Source organism: Hipposideros armiger, unplaced genomic scaffold, assembly GCF_001890085.2.
Source record: "Hipposideros armiger isolate ML-2016 unplaced genomic scaffold, ASM189008v1 scaffold_385, whole genome shotgun sequence".
NCBI classification, from domain to species: domain Eukaryota; kingdom Metazoa; phylum Chordata; class Mammalia; order Chiroptera; family Hipposideridae; genus Hipposideros; species Hipposideros armiger.
This window is the reverse complement of record NW_017731735.1, coordinates 972,142-985,547: the sequence shown is the minus strand read 5'-3', so window position 1 is coordinate 985,547 and position 13,406 is coordinate 972,142. Positions and strand designations below refer to the sequence as shown.

At 45.7% G+C, this 13,406-nt stretch overlaps 2 protein-coding genes and 1 long non-coding RNA gene across 5 annotated transcripts in view; 2 read left to right on the top strand and 1 right to left on the bottom strand.

The window, feature by feature from the left end:
* Positions 1-6: 6 nt before the first annotated feature.
* LOC109393646 (uncharacterized) lies at positions 7-1,267 on the bottom strand. Its single transcript, XR_002126299.1, has 3 exons — positions 1,182-1,267; positions 738-792; positions 7-31 (listed from the first exon to the last, which is right to left on the bottom strand). It is a non-coding gene; the product is annotated as an uncharacterized LOC109393646 (long non-coding RNA).
* Positions 1,268-1,621: 354 nt separating this feature from the next.
* Positions 1,622-7,269, top strand: BCL2L2 (BCL2 like 2). 3 transcript variants are annotated; one of them, XM_019663068.1, is made up of 4 exons: positions 1,622-1,749; positions 2,049-2,136; positions 2,603-3,042; positions 3,665-7,269. In XM_019663068.1, exons 3-4 carry the CDS (start codon positions 2,611-2,613, stop codon positions 3,812-3,814), a joined length of 582 nt encoding a protein of 193 aa, XP_019518613.1. In that variant the 5' UTR covers positions 1,622-1,749; positions 2,049-2,136; positions 2,603-2,610; the 3' UTR covers positions 3,815-7,269. The 3 variants fall into 3 exon arrangements, with proteins under 3 accessions (XP_019518613.1, XP_019518614.1, XP_019518612.1); XM_019663069.1 differs by lacking the exon at positions 1,622-1,749 and adding an exon at positions 1,829-1,932; XM_019663067.1 differs by lacking the exons at positions 1,622-1,749; positions 2,049-2,136 and having other exon boundaries at positions 2,587-3,042.
* A 4,833-nt stretch (positions 7,270-12,102) lies between these two features.
* PABPN1 (poly(A) binding protein nuclear 1) overlaps positions 12,103-13,406 on the top strand; it is a 5,623-nt gene continuing 4,319 nt past the window's right edge. The window contains exon 1 of the mRNA XM_019663065.1: positions 12,103-13,323. Coding sequence (XP_019518610.1) covers positions 12,973-13,323 — 351 coding nt within the window. The 5' untranslated portion in view covers positions 12,103-12,972. The remainder of the gene's footprint in view (positions 13,324-13,406) is intronic.

The following is a 13,406-nucleotide window of genomic DNA, read 5'->3' as shown; positions in this document are numbered from 1 at the left end:
ACTTGGACCAGTGAAGCAACATCCTCCACAACTAGATTGAAGAACAAAAAACGACAGCAACTTGTCTGTTCCCCTCCCCACAATTCCCCAATTTAAAAAAAAATTTTTTATTTCAACTAAATGTCTTAGAAGAATTCAGGATTGCAAATGAAGAACTAGACTAGGTTATTCTCAAAAGAAGGCAGCAACCTTGCTGTTAGAAGCAGGAATGGTCAGCCTAACAGCAAAGAAGAAATGAGGATGGCTGAAAAGATACAGTCATAAAAAGGAATGGAAGAGGCTGTGCATTCAGAGCAGTACTGAGTTTGGGCTTGTAAATGGCATGGATTCAGTTTGGACTTGTAAATAGCATAACAACATTGCTGACCTGAAGCAAAGATGGACCTCGAAGCAACACAAAGCAATACGCTGTTAGAACAAAGCTTTCAAGTCAGAATTAGATTGAGTCCAGCTTCTCAGTAAGTGGTTTTGGGCAAAATACTTGACCTCTCCAAGCTTCACTTCCCTCATCCATCGAATGAGGATAGAACAACATAAGGATTGGTGTGAGGATAAAATATCATGCACGTAAAGAAAGCACTTAGCATCTAATACATCTTCAAAATATGTTAGTTGTTACTATTATTGTTACAGAAAAGACCTTGCTTGTCCACTGCCCAAAGGGGCAGATGGGAATACCAAGGCTTGGACTGAAGGTAGAAGCAAAGGGAACCAGCAGGAAAGGAGAACTGGGTTACCTCTTTCAGGCCTTTGGTTGGAGATCCCTCCAAATGGAGCTGAAGGAAGTGACAGCTGCAAGAGATGGTGGGCCAGTCAGAATGCCTGAGAGTGCCCTCGTGAGGATCAGCTGTGGTCAGACAGCTTCATACCCTGTGAACTACCCTGTATAAATGTACTGCCATGTACGAGTATAAATAATAGACATACATATATGTGCATATATATGTATGTAATCTGAAAGGATGAATGTCAACTTTGATTGACACTGGCAACCACCAGAAAGGAAGGAGAAATTGTGGGAGGGGCAGAGCGAGGGAGATTGAGGACTTGTTTTTTTCTCTATATACCTCTTTATTGTTTGACTTTTTCATAATGAGAATGAGCTCATGTATTGGCTAAAAATAATTAAAAACAAAACCAACATGATTACAAAAAAAGAAGAAAAGAAGATAAAAAGTTACCTGTAGAAACTGCTTGCTATCCAAGTCCTGGCTCCTTGATGCCTGGCTAAAGCCCAGCCCACAAAGGGACCACTGGGTTAAAGGTCCTAGAGAAAAGAGGAAGTGAAATGTTTGGTGTCCAGGTCGTGTCTGCCAGTCCCACAAGCCAGTCCCAAACTGGTGGGAACTGCTCCTTTCCAGGCACCCACTCTAGGGCTGGAAAAGTTCAACAAGTGCGTGGAACATCAGAGATCTTCTGCAAATGTTGAATATGTCTCGAGGTTTCCTGAGGCCCAGCCAGCTTCTCTGGGCAGCCTCCAGGCTCAGGAGCCCAGCCTGGCCCTTGGCCCTGCTCTTCTTGGCCTTCAGCAGCCCTCTTTCTTCCTGAGTTGTGGCCCTTCCCAAGCTTGCGTCCCAGCCCCGCCCCTCTCTCTGGACGCATCTCTGGGCCCCATCATCACCCGGCGCCGGGCCCTCCCTTCCACCCCCCCTTTCTCCTCCCTCCTTCCTTCCCTCCCTTCCTCCCTCTCTCCCTCCCTCCCAGCTCCTGCACCAGGAAACGGCCGGGATCCCGGCAGCGGCCTGACCCGTGAGATCCCTAACCTGGCAAGCAGGCGGGGTTGGAGACAGGCTGAGGGTGGGGGTGAGGGAGGAGCTGGGCCTTTGGGCTGCTCTGGGGGGAGACTGGAGTAGGGATGGTGTCGGCAGGAAGCCCTTAGCCCTGGGTTTCCCGGGAGGACAGTCATTAAACATGGATTCGGCCACACAGCTGGTAGAGCGTTGGGGGCTGGGGCCCGGTCCTGGGAGCTGCAACCCCAGCCCTTCTCAGCCCAGACCCTGATTCCCGGCCTTCTCCGCCTAGCTCTGATATCTTCCTCCCCTTCCCAGGGCTCCACGCTGGCCAGGAGGATGAAAGGCCCCAGCTGGGGGCTCCTTGCCACCAGTGCTGGGTCCTAAGAGCTGCCATCCAGGCTGGGTGAGTGTCCCCTTCCTTCTCTGTCCCGGGCAACCCTTTGCTTCTCCCACCTTTCCCTTTAGACCCTGTCTCCTTCCCCATCTTGTGCCTTTGCCAGCATCTGCACATCTTACCTCTGGGGAGGTCCTCAGCCTTTTCTCCAGCCAAAAGGTGTGTACTGTGGAGAAGGGGTTTGTAAGGGTGTCATAGAGTTGGTGTGATTATGGAGAGAATCTAAAATATTTTTTATATAAAATATACTTGTTTACATTTAACTTGGCGTATTACAAATTTAATGGCCAGCCCCTTATGCTCTGGCCCCTCACCACGACCTAATTTCCTTGTTCTTGCCTCTCCCTACCCAGTGGTCTCTGAGCATTTCCTCCCACCTCCCTCCCTGTCTCACTGGGTTGACCAAACCTGAAATGCCCCATTCTGGGTCTCTGACCATATATTCATGCCAGTCTTTCATCCTTGACTGTTACAGCCGCCCGGATGGCGACCCCAGCCTCGGCCCCAGACACACGGGCTCTAGTGGCAGACTTTGTAGGCTATAAGCTGAGGCAGAAGGGTTATGTTTGTGGAGCTGGGCCCGGGGAGGGCCCAGCAGCTGACCCGCTGCATCAAGCCATGCGGGCAGCTGGAGATGAGTTCGAGACCCGCTTCCGTCGCACCTTCTCTGATCTGGCGGCTCAGCTGCATGTGACCCCAGGCTCAGCTCAGCAACGCTTCACCCAGGTCTCTGATGAACTCTTCCAAGGGGGTCCCAACTGGGGCCGCCTTGTGGCCTTCTTTGTCTTTGGAGCTGCACTGTGTGCTGAGAGTGTCAACAAGGAGATGGAGCCACTTGTGGGACAAGTGCAGGAGTGGATGGTGGCCTACCTGGAGACACGGCTAGCTGACTGGATCCATAGCAGTGGGGGCTGGGTAAGAAACTTCTTAATTGCTGCTCTGCATATCCCTCCAAAAAGCTGGGCTCCAGGGGAAGATGGGAGAGGGGACGGCTCTGGCTGGAGGCTGGGGCCCACGGTGCTGGGAATGAGGTGGGGGGGCTGCTGAGTGGGTGGAATCAGATGCCCGCACTCTGGGCGTCATGCTGGGCTCTGCACTCCAGGGCTGCCATGCAGTCATCACTGGATGGGCTCATGGTCCAAAGCAGAGGACAGAATACACAGTACTCAGGGGAGTGCCTGCAGGGAAATGGCATCCAGCCGTCAGGAACATTTTATACCTGAGTACGTGTGGCATGGGGGCAGGAATTGGATGGGTTGTGGTCAGGCAAGCCTTGGCAAATGATACCCGTCTGAGCAGACTTTTTGGCCAAGGGAAGTCTGGGATTCACTTGAGGCAGGGAGGGCAGATGAGCCAGGCACTCGTGGGGGATGAGAGGGGATTGCAACCAGTAGAGCTTTGGCTGGAGAGGAGCTGGGTGTGGGGTAGTGCTTGCAGTGGATGGAACTGGAACTCTTCCTCTCCTCTTTTCTCCACTCTTTCCTCTCCTGATATCCCTTTCTCCTTCTTTCTCTCCTACTTCCCTTCTCTCCCACAGGCGGAGTTCACAGCTCTATACGGGGACGGGGCCCTGGAGGAGGCGCGGAGTCTGCGGGAGGGGAACTGGGCCTCAGTGAGGACAGTGCTGACAGGGGCCGTGGCACTGGGGGCCCTGGTAACTGTAGGGGCCTTTTTTGCTAGCAAGTGAGAAAGTCCAGGGCCAAGTGGGCCAGGTGTGGCTGGGGGACAGCAGAGCAGGGACAGAACAGAGAAATGCCCTTGAAAGACGTGGGGTGAATAGATAGGCATGGCACGGGGATGGGAAGGGGCAGGGTACTGTGTGAGGGAGCTGAGTGTGCCAGGCAGGTGGTTGGAAGAGTGAGCTGGAGACCTTGGGGAATGTATTTGGAAAGTCAGGAGGCCAGGAGATGGAGTCATTCCAGGGTTGGGGGCAGGGTGGGAGGGATCATGCCTGTAGGTGCAGGCACAGGCAACTATAGTTGGAGCTTGGTTTGCAGCCCTGAGGAAGGTGGACTCGCATAAGGAGTTGGCGTCTCCATTGGATGAATGGGATTTGGGGAAAACACAGAAGGCACATCCCTTTGAATGGAAGCTCAGTTTCTCAGGTGATAGGGAGAGGTGACTGTGACAGTGGGCTGTTCAGACACGCGTGTGCATGTGCACGCGTGCTCATGTGCATGCTGGGCTGCTTGTCTAATCTGGTGGCGGTGGAATACATCAAAGAGAAAACATTCCCTCTTGCAGTGGCAAGAACAGGGGCAGTTCTCTGCCCCCCCCCCCACCTCCCTTTTCCAAAACCTCCTCTCTCCTCCCTTTGTCCTAGTGACTCAAGGCTGAGGGAGAAACACTGTATCTAGACTAGGGCTTTGGGCACTTCTCTGCAGAAAGTCGTTAGCAGGGCTTTGGAGAGAAGAGCAGTTCTGTAGCTGGCCTTGTTCCTTCATGGTCCCCCTTCCTTGTGCATCACGCACTTGCTGCTGCCTCCTGGGCTCTGACAGAAAGGCAGGGCTGCGGAGCCTGCAGTGGGTAGAGGCTTTGGTAGGGGGACCTGCCTGCCACCCTTCTCTCCCACTGGGGCACACTGGTGCCTAAAGTGTTCCCTATCTCTGGGACCTTTTATACCCAAACTTAAACTCTAAATTGGGGCTCGAATTAATTTTCCTTTGGAGTGTGTGGACATAAATGCTGATCTAGAATACATTCTGGGTCCTGCACTGTGTCTCAGTGAGACTATAGATGCCTTGAGAGGAACATTCCAGCTCTGAACCCCATGGGTGTGAGGGTGACGTGTACTCTGTGACCTGTTCTGTGTGGTGGGCTTTGGTGCTGCTTTATCAAGGGCCAGGTGTATGGGTTCTAGAGTACCTACCATGATCTGGAAGCATTTATATTTTCTTTGGAGCCACGCTGTTTGCATGGGTGTTACTTGTCTGTACCTCAGAGTCTGAGGATGTTAACTTTAGAGCTCACAGTCCTCTAGAACAGATTCAGATTATAACTTTTTCTTTTAAGAAATGATTTCACTCCAGATGCATGCCCTGAGCCAGACCTCACTGCTGCACTTTCCAAGGTGCTAAAATTGCTGCTCTCCAATGCTGACTTCTTCAGACAACAGTGCTCTAGAACCCTGCCCATGATCCTGAGCACTGCTTAGCTTGACCATGGTTGACTCTTTTTGGAGATTTTCACTTGGTCCCAGAAGGTGGCAACGTAGTTGTACTCACTAGAATGTGGGACCAAAATTGGCCTCAGGTGTTTAGCCCAGACTTTTGCTTTTGAGAGAGGGCTGCACTTTTTAATGGTATTTATGGGGGAGGTGGTAGGCTGCATGTGCCACTTGGTCTGTTGTGAGTATGCTGATACCAGAAACTCAGAGCTGCTCTGTGGCAGGCAGTTGGGGTGGGGGGGTCTCTGACTTGCTCAGGACAAACTAGGCCAGTGGTTTTTAAACTGCTTGGCAGAGCCCCGAAGTTTCCTAGGGGTTGCCTCAGGAGTCCTTGAGGGGAGATGAAGGTGGGGGAATGAGCAGGCTGGGCTACTTGCCCTCAAACAGAACAGCTCCCCTTGTAGCTGTCTTACATATCGGGGTTCAGGGTAAGATTTTATTTGCATTAAGGGGTTTGCTGCTGAAAAAAAGTTGGAAAACCACTGACTAGACCATCAGCTCCTATTGGAGCCTGTGCTGCCCCAGGTTTGGGGCAGACTCATCACCCTACCCTCTACCACAGGACGCCTATCCCTGTTAGCTCTTTTGGGGGGCCCTTTAGCAAACAGGAAGCAGGGCCTATGGTTACCAAAATGCCCTGCTCTGAGGCCTTCACACCGGGTGGAAGGAGAGGCTGTTTTCTGAAAGTGTAAAGGGCACGGTCTGGATTCCCAGAAGCATAGCTTGGATGGGACCACAGTGGGCTATTTTGAACTATCCTTCCCTTCTTAGCTTGAGGGGCAATGGAAACCCCAGAGACTCTTCTGTCAGGGAAAAGTGGAGACTCTCTTCTAGAGCCATATAGTTCCTTGGGATTAGCTCTTGGCCAGGAAGGCTGAGTATGGCTCCCAATTTTTAAATCTATTTCATTTTTTTAAAATAAGGGAAATAAATCTAGTTGTCATTTTCAGAGATTAAATAGGTGGAGAGGGTGTTTCTTGCTCTCCAGAGCCCAAAGGGACAAATAAGGACTTGCTTAGGTCAAGGAAGGAGCAGAAGTAGGGCAACTGGGTCCTGCAATTATTAATCCCATTCCCCACTTATTCTAGGGCATACACTATTTTACTTTTTTAAATCATAAAATGGCGGGAGAACAGATTTGGTTAGTTTAGAAGAAAAGAAAAAGCTCTATAAATATAAATATATATTCCTGTATTTTTATTTAATAATTTATAAATACCAAGTTCATTTGACTTTTATTTTTGTGTAATATGTAATGGTCGTATTAAAAAATAAATAAAGCCCAGAAGTTTAATGAGAAGGACTGAGCAGGGTTTGTGACTTCTACACTGTATATAGCCTGGGGTCAAGACATTTCTTGATCCAATCATCTCTTCATGACCTTGTTAAGGGCAAGAATTAAAGAGTAACAGAGATTTTGGAAAGTGGAAAGTGTTAAGATAAAATAAATTTTTTAAAAATCAGAGTTGTTCCCCTATCCCCCTACGCCGGTCAAATGCCCAAAGCCAAGAACTCCATCTGTGCCCCAAGTCTTAAGAGGGTGTGTGTATATGGATGGTACTTAGGGATGGCCTCAAACAAAAAACAAAAGAAAACCTACTAAAAATCTTTGTGTGATGGTAATCAAGTCCCCAGTTGTGGTTCAACCTCTAATCAGGAATGTGTGATAATGAGCATTTCTCTCTTCCCAATACCCTGCTGCCTACTTCAGACTTAAAATAAAATCTGGCAGAAACGGAGACCCTCCTTCCTTTCCTGGTCCCCTGAGACATTTGGTTGCAAGCCATTTTAATGCAAATTTCTAAGTTGGATGGAAACTACGGGAGTTACTCAGCCCATCTCTCTGTACTTCTGGTCTAGGACCACATCAAAATCATGTCTGACAGAAATAGTCATCCTAATTTTAAATTACAAACAGGAATTTCTAGTCTTTCTGTAATCCAGTGCAATAAAATGGTGTTTGGGTTTGTGTTAAATTGTAGGAGAAATATACTGCTTATAGGAATCCAGTGTCGCATTTCCATTCTCTCGCTCTTTCTCTATATATAGAAAAATCTATAGGGCAAGCCATATTAAAATCTGAGAGTAGATTGGTAAACATGGCACTAGGGGAAAGGGAATTAGATGCTCTTAATAGTTGATATCATCAGGCCATGAGAGCTAGTGCATTTATCCCCACTGCAATGTGACTGATTTAATGATTGATTGGTTTATATTTGCCTAGTTCCAAAAAGCATTTCCAACATCTTACTAGAATACACAAAAGACAAAACAATACGAAAATACAGATTTTTAAAGTTAGGGGTAAAGGGAAAATTGAAAATATTACAATAAAATGAAAGCAAAAGGAAAATTACTGCACAGAAAAGCATTCTATAAGCAGTTTTCCCAAATACTAACACTAGGTCATTAATTCAGCTCTGAGCTTCTTGGCAGCTAAAACAAATTGGAAAACTTAATGAGATTCACATTCCTCTTAGGATTTATAAAGTATCAGTTCCCAAGATAGGCAAAAAGTTTTGTGGCTCTTCGAGAAGTCGCTGAGTAGCAGAGGACACCACCCTCTATAATACCTGACAGCAAATATGTTGAGTGTTGCACCAGTTTCTTATAGAAATACCAAATGAGGATTTAATAGGTCCTACACTTGTTCTATCAGGCTCATCACAATTTAGCCCAAATAGCTCTATGATGCTGTAGTTTAATATAGGGCTAATTTCAAACTATGTAAATGGACAGATGGATTGTTTATCCTTCAGACAGTTTTCTGTGAATATTATTTCTCTATATGGCACTTTTGATAAAAGTTAAACAACATTTAGTTACAATTTTTAGCAAATAGATGGATTGTAGATAATTTTCAGTTAAGATCAGATCCTTTGAAAACTTTAAAAGATGCCTTAAATGTGGATACAGGCGCGATATAAATAAATAAACAATATTTTTTAAATCAACCAGAAAACAGAATATAGTGGAGAACTATATATATAATATAGTGGAGTTCTTCATTCAATCATTCATGCAGCAAACATTCAAGCATCTTCTGTGTGCTAAGCACAGTTCTAGGCACTGAGGTAGGAAGTGAACAAACCACAAATTTATGCTTTCTTTATACTAGTAAGAGAAAAAAACAACTAAATAAATTTCACAGTATTCATTAACATAACATTTCATGTTAGGTGACAAATACTGTGAAGAAAAATAATTCATTAGGGTGGGACTGGACGGTGTATGTATATACAGATTTCAATGTTAAATAGAGTGGTCAGGGAAGGCCTCATTTCTAAGGTGACTTTTAAGTCATGAAAAATGAAATTGGAAAAATATTTTTATTGAACTATTGAAAGATGTTTCTGTATCTTATTGGGTGAAAAATAGGTTAGAAAATAATATGTACAGTATGATCCCATTAAATACATACATACATATATATATATATATATATATACACATACATACATACTTTGTGTGCATGCACACCTTTATATGTATTTGTGTATTGAAAATTTCAGAAATGGTATATGCCAAAATATCATTAGTGATTATCTCTGGGTGGTGGATTTTATGGATGATTTTATTTTGTTCTTTTTGCTGTCAGTATTTTCTCATTTCTTGATAAGGGACACATTTTTGGTGCAGTATATTAAAACAAGTTTTTCAAGTACAAAGTCTTTTAAAAAGTTAACCAAGCAGAATGGAAGTTAAGCAGCCTAACAGCTCCTTCTCATTTAAATAGCCACCCCACTTCCACACCAGGGCAGACCCAGGGGGTTAAGATAGGTGGGGCCAGACTTTGATTAGAAAAGAAGTGGAGTCTGCTTCAAAAGAGAGGTAAGTAAATGATGGATGCTCCAAAGTTCTATTATCATTACTGTCCAATAGAAATATGATGTAGTTTTACATTTTCCAGCCTCATTAAAAAAAGCAAAGAAACAGGTAAAACTAATTTTAATAATATTTTCTTTAACCCAGTATATAAAAACTATTATAATTTCATCCTGTAATTAATATTAAACAAATTACAGTCCCTTTTACATACTCTTTGAAATTTGGTGTATATTTGACACTTCCAGCACATCTCAGTTTGGACTATTAATGTTTCAAGTGCTCAGTAGCCATGTGTGACCAGTGGCTACCATATTAATCAATGTAGTTCTAGATTATAGAGAATTATTGTAGCCAGTAAGAATTTCAAAGTGGGGGTTGAAAATAGGCATGAAACTATTAAGAAGCCAAGTATTTATGTTTAGTGAGAAAACTTGTCCCTTCTGGACAGAACTAGAGATGCTGTCATCCTTTTTTTTTTTAGCTGAGCCATCCTGCCACCTGTTGGCAGCTCAGCTCGGGCCAGGAATCGAACCGGTGACCCTATTGCTCAGAGCTCGCACTCTTGAGCGAGCTCTTACCAACTGAGCCACTCGGCTGGCCCTACATGCCAATTTTTAGAAAAACTCTCAGAGGTAAACTTATCTCTTTGATATTCGCTATGCAGTAATAACATGCAAAATAGTAAATCATATTATTACAGAAAATCATTCCTTGAGTTAACATTTATTGCATTTACAGTGATAGGCAATGGAAGTACAAATATCAGTAGATGGTGTCCATGCCTTTTACAGTTTATAGTCCAATAGGGAAGTATCTTTACAAGTCATCATTCAAATATCTTTTTAAATGTGTACGTTTGTAAAAGTAATCTTGCTTATTAGAATAAGTTTGGAAGTTTTTTAAAAAAATAAATATATGATATTGTGGGAAAATCATAGAACATAGAAAATTATAAAGATCAATCAAAATCCTACTACTCAGAGAGAACCACTATTAACATTTTGGCATATTTTTCCACATATTTTATCTGTACTTATATTTTATGATCATACTGTATATATAATTTTGTATACTTCAAACAATTCTGCTTACCGTTATTGCAACCATTTTCCCTTGTCATTAAAAATTTTTTGAAGGCATAATGACTATATAAAATTACATCTATGTTTGTACAATAATTTTCCTGAAAGTGCCCACTTGGACATTCAAGTTGTTTTCATTTTTTCACTTCGATGAACATCTTTATTCTCAAATGTTTTTCCAGTTTTTAGATTATTTCTTTAGAACAGATCATAAGAAATATAATTACTGGGTTAAGAATTTCAACATTTTAAATACTTTTGGTACACACTGCCAAAGAAAAGACTGTATTGGTTCTTGTTCCTTTTAACCCCCAATGCCCAAGTTTGCTTGTTTGTTTTTTTCAATAAGTTACAGCTTTAATCTACATTACAAACAATTTTACATCCTACTTCTTTGGACTAACAAAAATTATTTTTGCATGTTATCACACTGTCTAAATCTTTTAATAGGTGCATAATAATCTTTGGATGTAATTATAGTTTGCCTAAACATTTGTCTATTGTTAGAACTTAGTTTTTCCCAATTTCAACATCATACATAATGTAATCTTTATGTATTAAAGCAGACCTTACAGTAATTTTGATCTGAGCTTTGAAAGCCGGCTTTGAATTCCCTACTCACTTCTAATTAGTCCCATGACTTGGGTGAGTTACTTCTTCACTCTTTCCTTGTCCCTAAAAAAGGTTATGGTTGTGAGAATCGAATGAGGTATTAAGGAGCCTAGGATAGTGCCTGTTACAAAATCAAGTGCTCAACAAAATTAGGATTCAAGGCCTAAAAAAATCACATTTCCCTTAATTGGCTTCCTTAGATTAAATTAGGTACCAATAAGACATCTAGATCTTAATTAGATTAGGATCAGTTGAAAAGATTTTTTTTCTTCCAGTGAAATGACAGTCTTTTAGAGTTTATCTTCAGTGGTCAATTTAGTTCTCTCAGACCACTGAAGCTGAGATGGCTGTTGAAGTAACTTTTTTAAGCTACTATGACTCTGCTCCAAGTTCCCCTGTTCCTGAGGTAAGGATTTGTGAGAAAAAGTGAGTGTGAGAGAAAGAGTGGGGTATACTGAGGTTTTTACTTTGGGTTTTGCTAATAGGGATTTCCTCTATTCTAAATCCCTCTACTCCAGCCATGAGCATCTTGTTGGGGTTGTTTGATCTAACTATTTGCTCCGGCTCATATTAATCTGGTTCTCAAGCTGTAGCTTGGTCTGGCTATAAATAGCCCTCTTGCAGACTTAGCACCGCCGTTCCTTCCTTTTTAATAAATGTGTAGGATCACTGCTAAAATATGGTAACCCTGCCTTCCAGGGCTAGGTCTCTTTGGTATCTCAGAATGCAACGGTGTAGTGGAAACCTGACCGGAGAAATTCCTCTGGTATCTGTCAAAAGGAGGGTTTGGGGGCTGGAAAAGTTATGAAGATGAAAGGTGGTACGCAGGTACCCGATCAATGTATACTTCTGTCAACAAGCATAAATGGACACCTACTATGTGCTAGGCATATTGTCCCAACATGGAGATGCAACTAATAAATAAAAGCCAGTCTGTTATCTCCAAGCTCTCACAACCACATTAGGAAACGCAGCACAAAATGGTTATGCGTACAGTGGAGGTAGGCCCGCTTGTCATGGGAGAGGAAGGGAGGCTAGTGGAAGGCTTCTCCGGAGAGGTGATGCTGGAGTTTGCAGTGGTCTTGTAGAAAAGGGACTGCATGTAGAGGCACTGACTTGGGTGCAGGTACACCCACTGGAAGGAGGAGTGTGGAAATAACATTTGCAAAGTAGCCTAGTCCTGCGGTCTCTAATGCCACAGTAAAGAGTTTTGAGATTACCTGGACAGCAAAGGGAAGCCAGCTCAATCTGGGCATGGTGCCGATTGGAGGGGTGGCACTAGAAGCTGAGAGATCCATTAGGGGGTTGTAGCAAGCAGTCCAAGAGAAGGAACAGACTGAAACTGGGGCACGCGCGGAGACTTTGGAAAACATGCCTGTTCAGGAAGACAGAACGGACAGGACTCGTGCATAGTAGATCTGGAGTGAGGATTCCTCTGGTTTCAGAGATCTGGTGGGTGGTGGTGCCAATAACCTGGATGGGAAAAGTAAGCTCCTTCCTGGGGAGTTCCATTCAGTACCCTCCATTTCCAACAACATACAATCTACTGGTGCTTTCCTGAGCAGGACACCAGTTTCTAGAAACCGCCTCAATGTTTTCGTTCTCTACCTTCCAACGGCTCACTAGTTGGCAGCCAGTCGTATCAAAATGGCGGCCCCCTAATGACTAGTCATGTGACTTCGGGTTTTCCTTGCTGTAAGCCCGGCAAGTCCGTTCGGGGCAAGGTTCACCTGTCACAAAACGTGTCAGCCCTTCAAATCTCGCGAGCCAATCGACATTGAGACGGCCGCTGCAGCGAGGCAAGCGGAAGATTGGTCCTTTCCACTAGCCAGCGGCCAATCACGGAGCGTCATATATTTCGCGGACCCGCCAGTAGGCGGGAGAAGGGAATGTCGTCACAGCGTGGCGGTATTGTTACCTAAGGACTTGAGAGGAAGTGGGAGCGTGTGTTGATTGACAGACCGATTTCCCCTACCGGGATTTGAGAGTTTGGCGCAATACCCCCGCCTTAGAGGTGGGGTCTTATTTGATTGCCAAGTAATATTCCCCAATGGAGTCCTAGCTCATGGTGACGGGCAGGCCGCTTGGCTAATGAGTCCTCGGCGTGGCCGGTGCCCCTCTCCAATCGCTGGGCGGCGGGCCCCAGTCTGAGCGGCGATGGCGGCGGCGGCGGCGGCGGCAGCGGCAGCGGGGGCTGCGGGCGGTCGGGGCTCCGGGCCGGGGCGGCGGCGCCATCTTGTGCCCGGGGCCGGTGGGGAGGCCGGGGAGGGGGCCCCGGGGGGCGCAGGGGACTACGGGAACGGCCTGGAGTCTGAGGAACTGGAGCCTGGGGAGTTGCTGCTGGAGCCGGAGCCCGAGCCTGAGCCCGAAGAGGAGCCTCCCCGGCCCCGCGCCCCCCCGGGAGCTCCGGGCCCTGGGCCTGGCTCGGGAGCCCCCGGCAGCCAGGAGGAGGAGGAGGAGCCGGGACTGGTGGAGAGTGACCCGGGGGACGGCGCCATTGAGGACCCGGTGAGGGAAGGAGGGCGAGTGAGCCAGCCAACAACTGGCCGGCCGGATCACGGGAGGCCCAGAGCTCTGGCGAGCGGGAGGCA

Coding starts and splice junctions, on each gene's coding strand:
- BCL2L2 (XM_019663068.1), top strand. CDS start 2,611: ATGGCGACCCCAGCCTCGGCCCCAGACACACGGGCTCTAGTGGCAGAC. Junction 3,043..3,664: donor TCCATAGCAGTGGGGGCTGG/GTAAGAAACTTC, acceptor TCTCTCCCACAG/GCGGAGTTCACAGCTCTATA.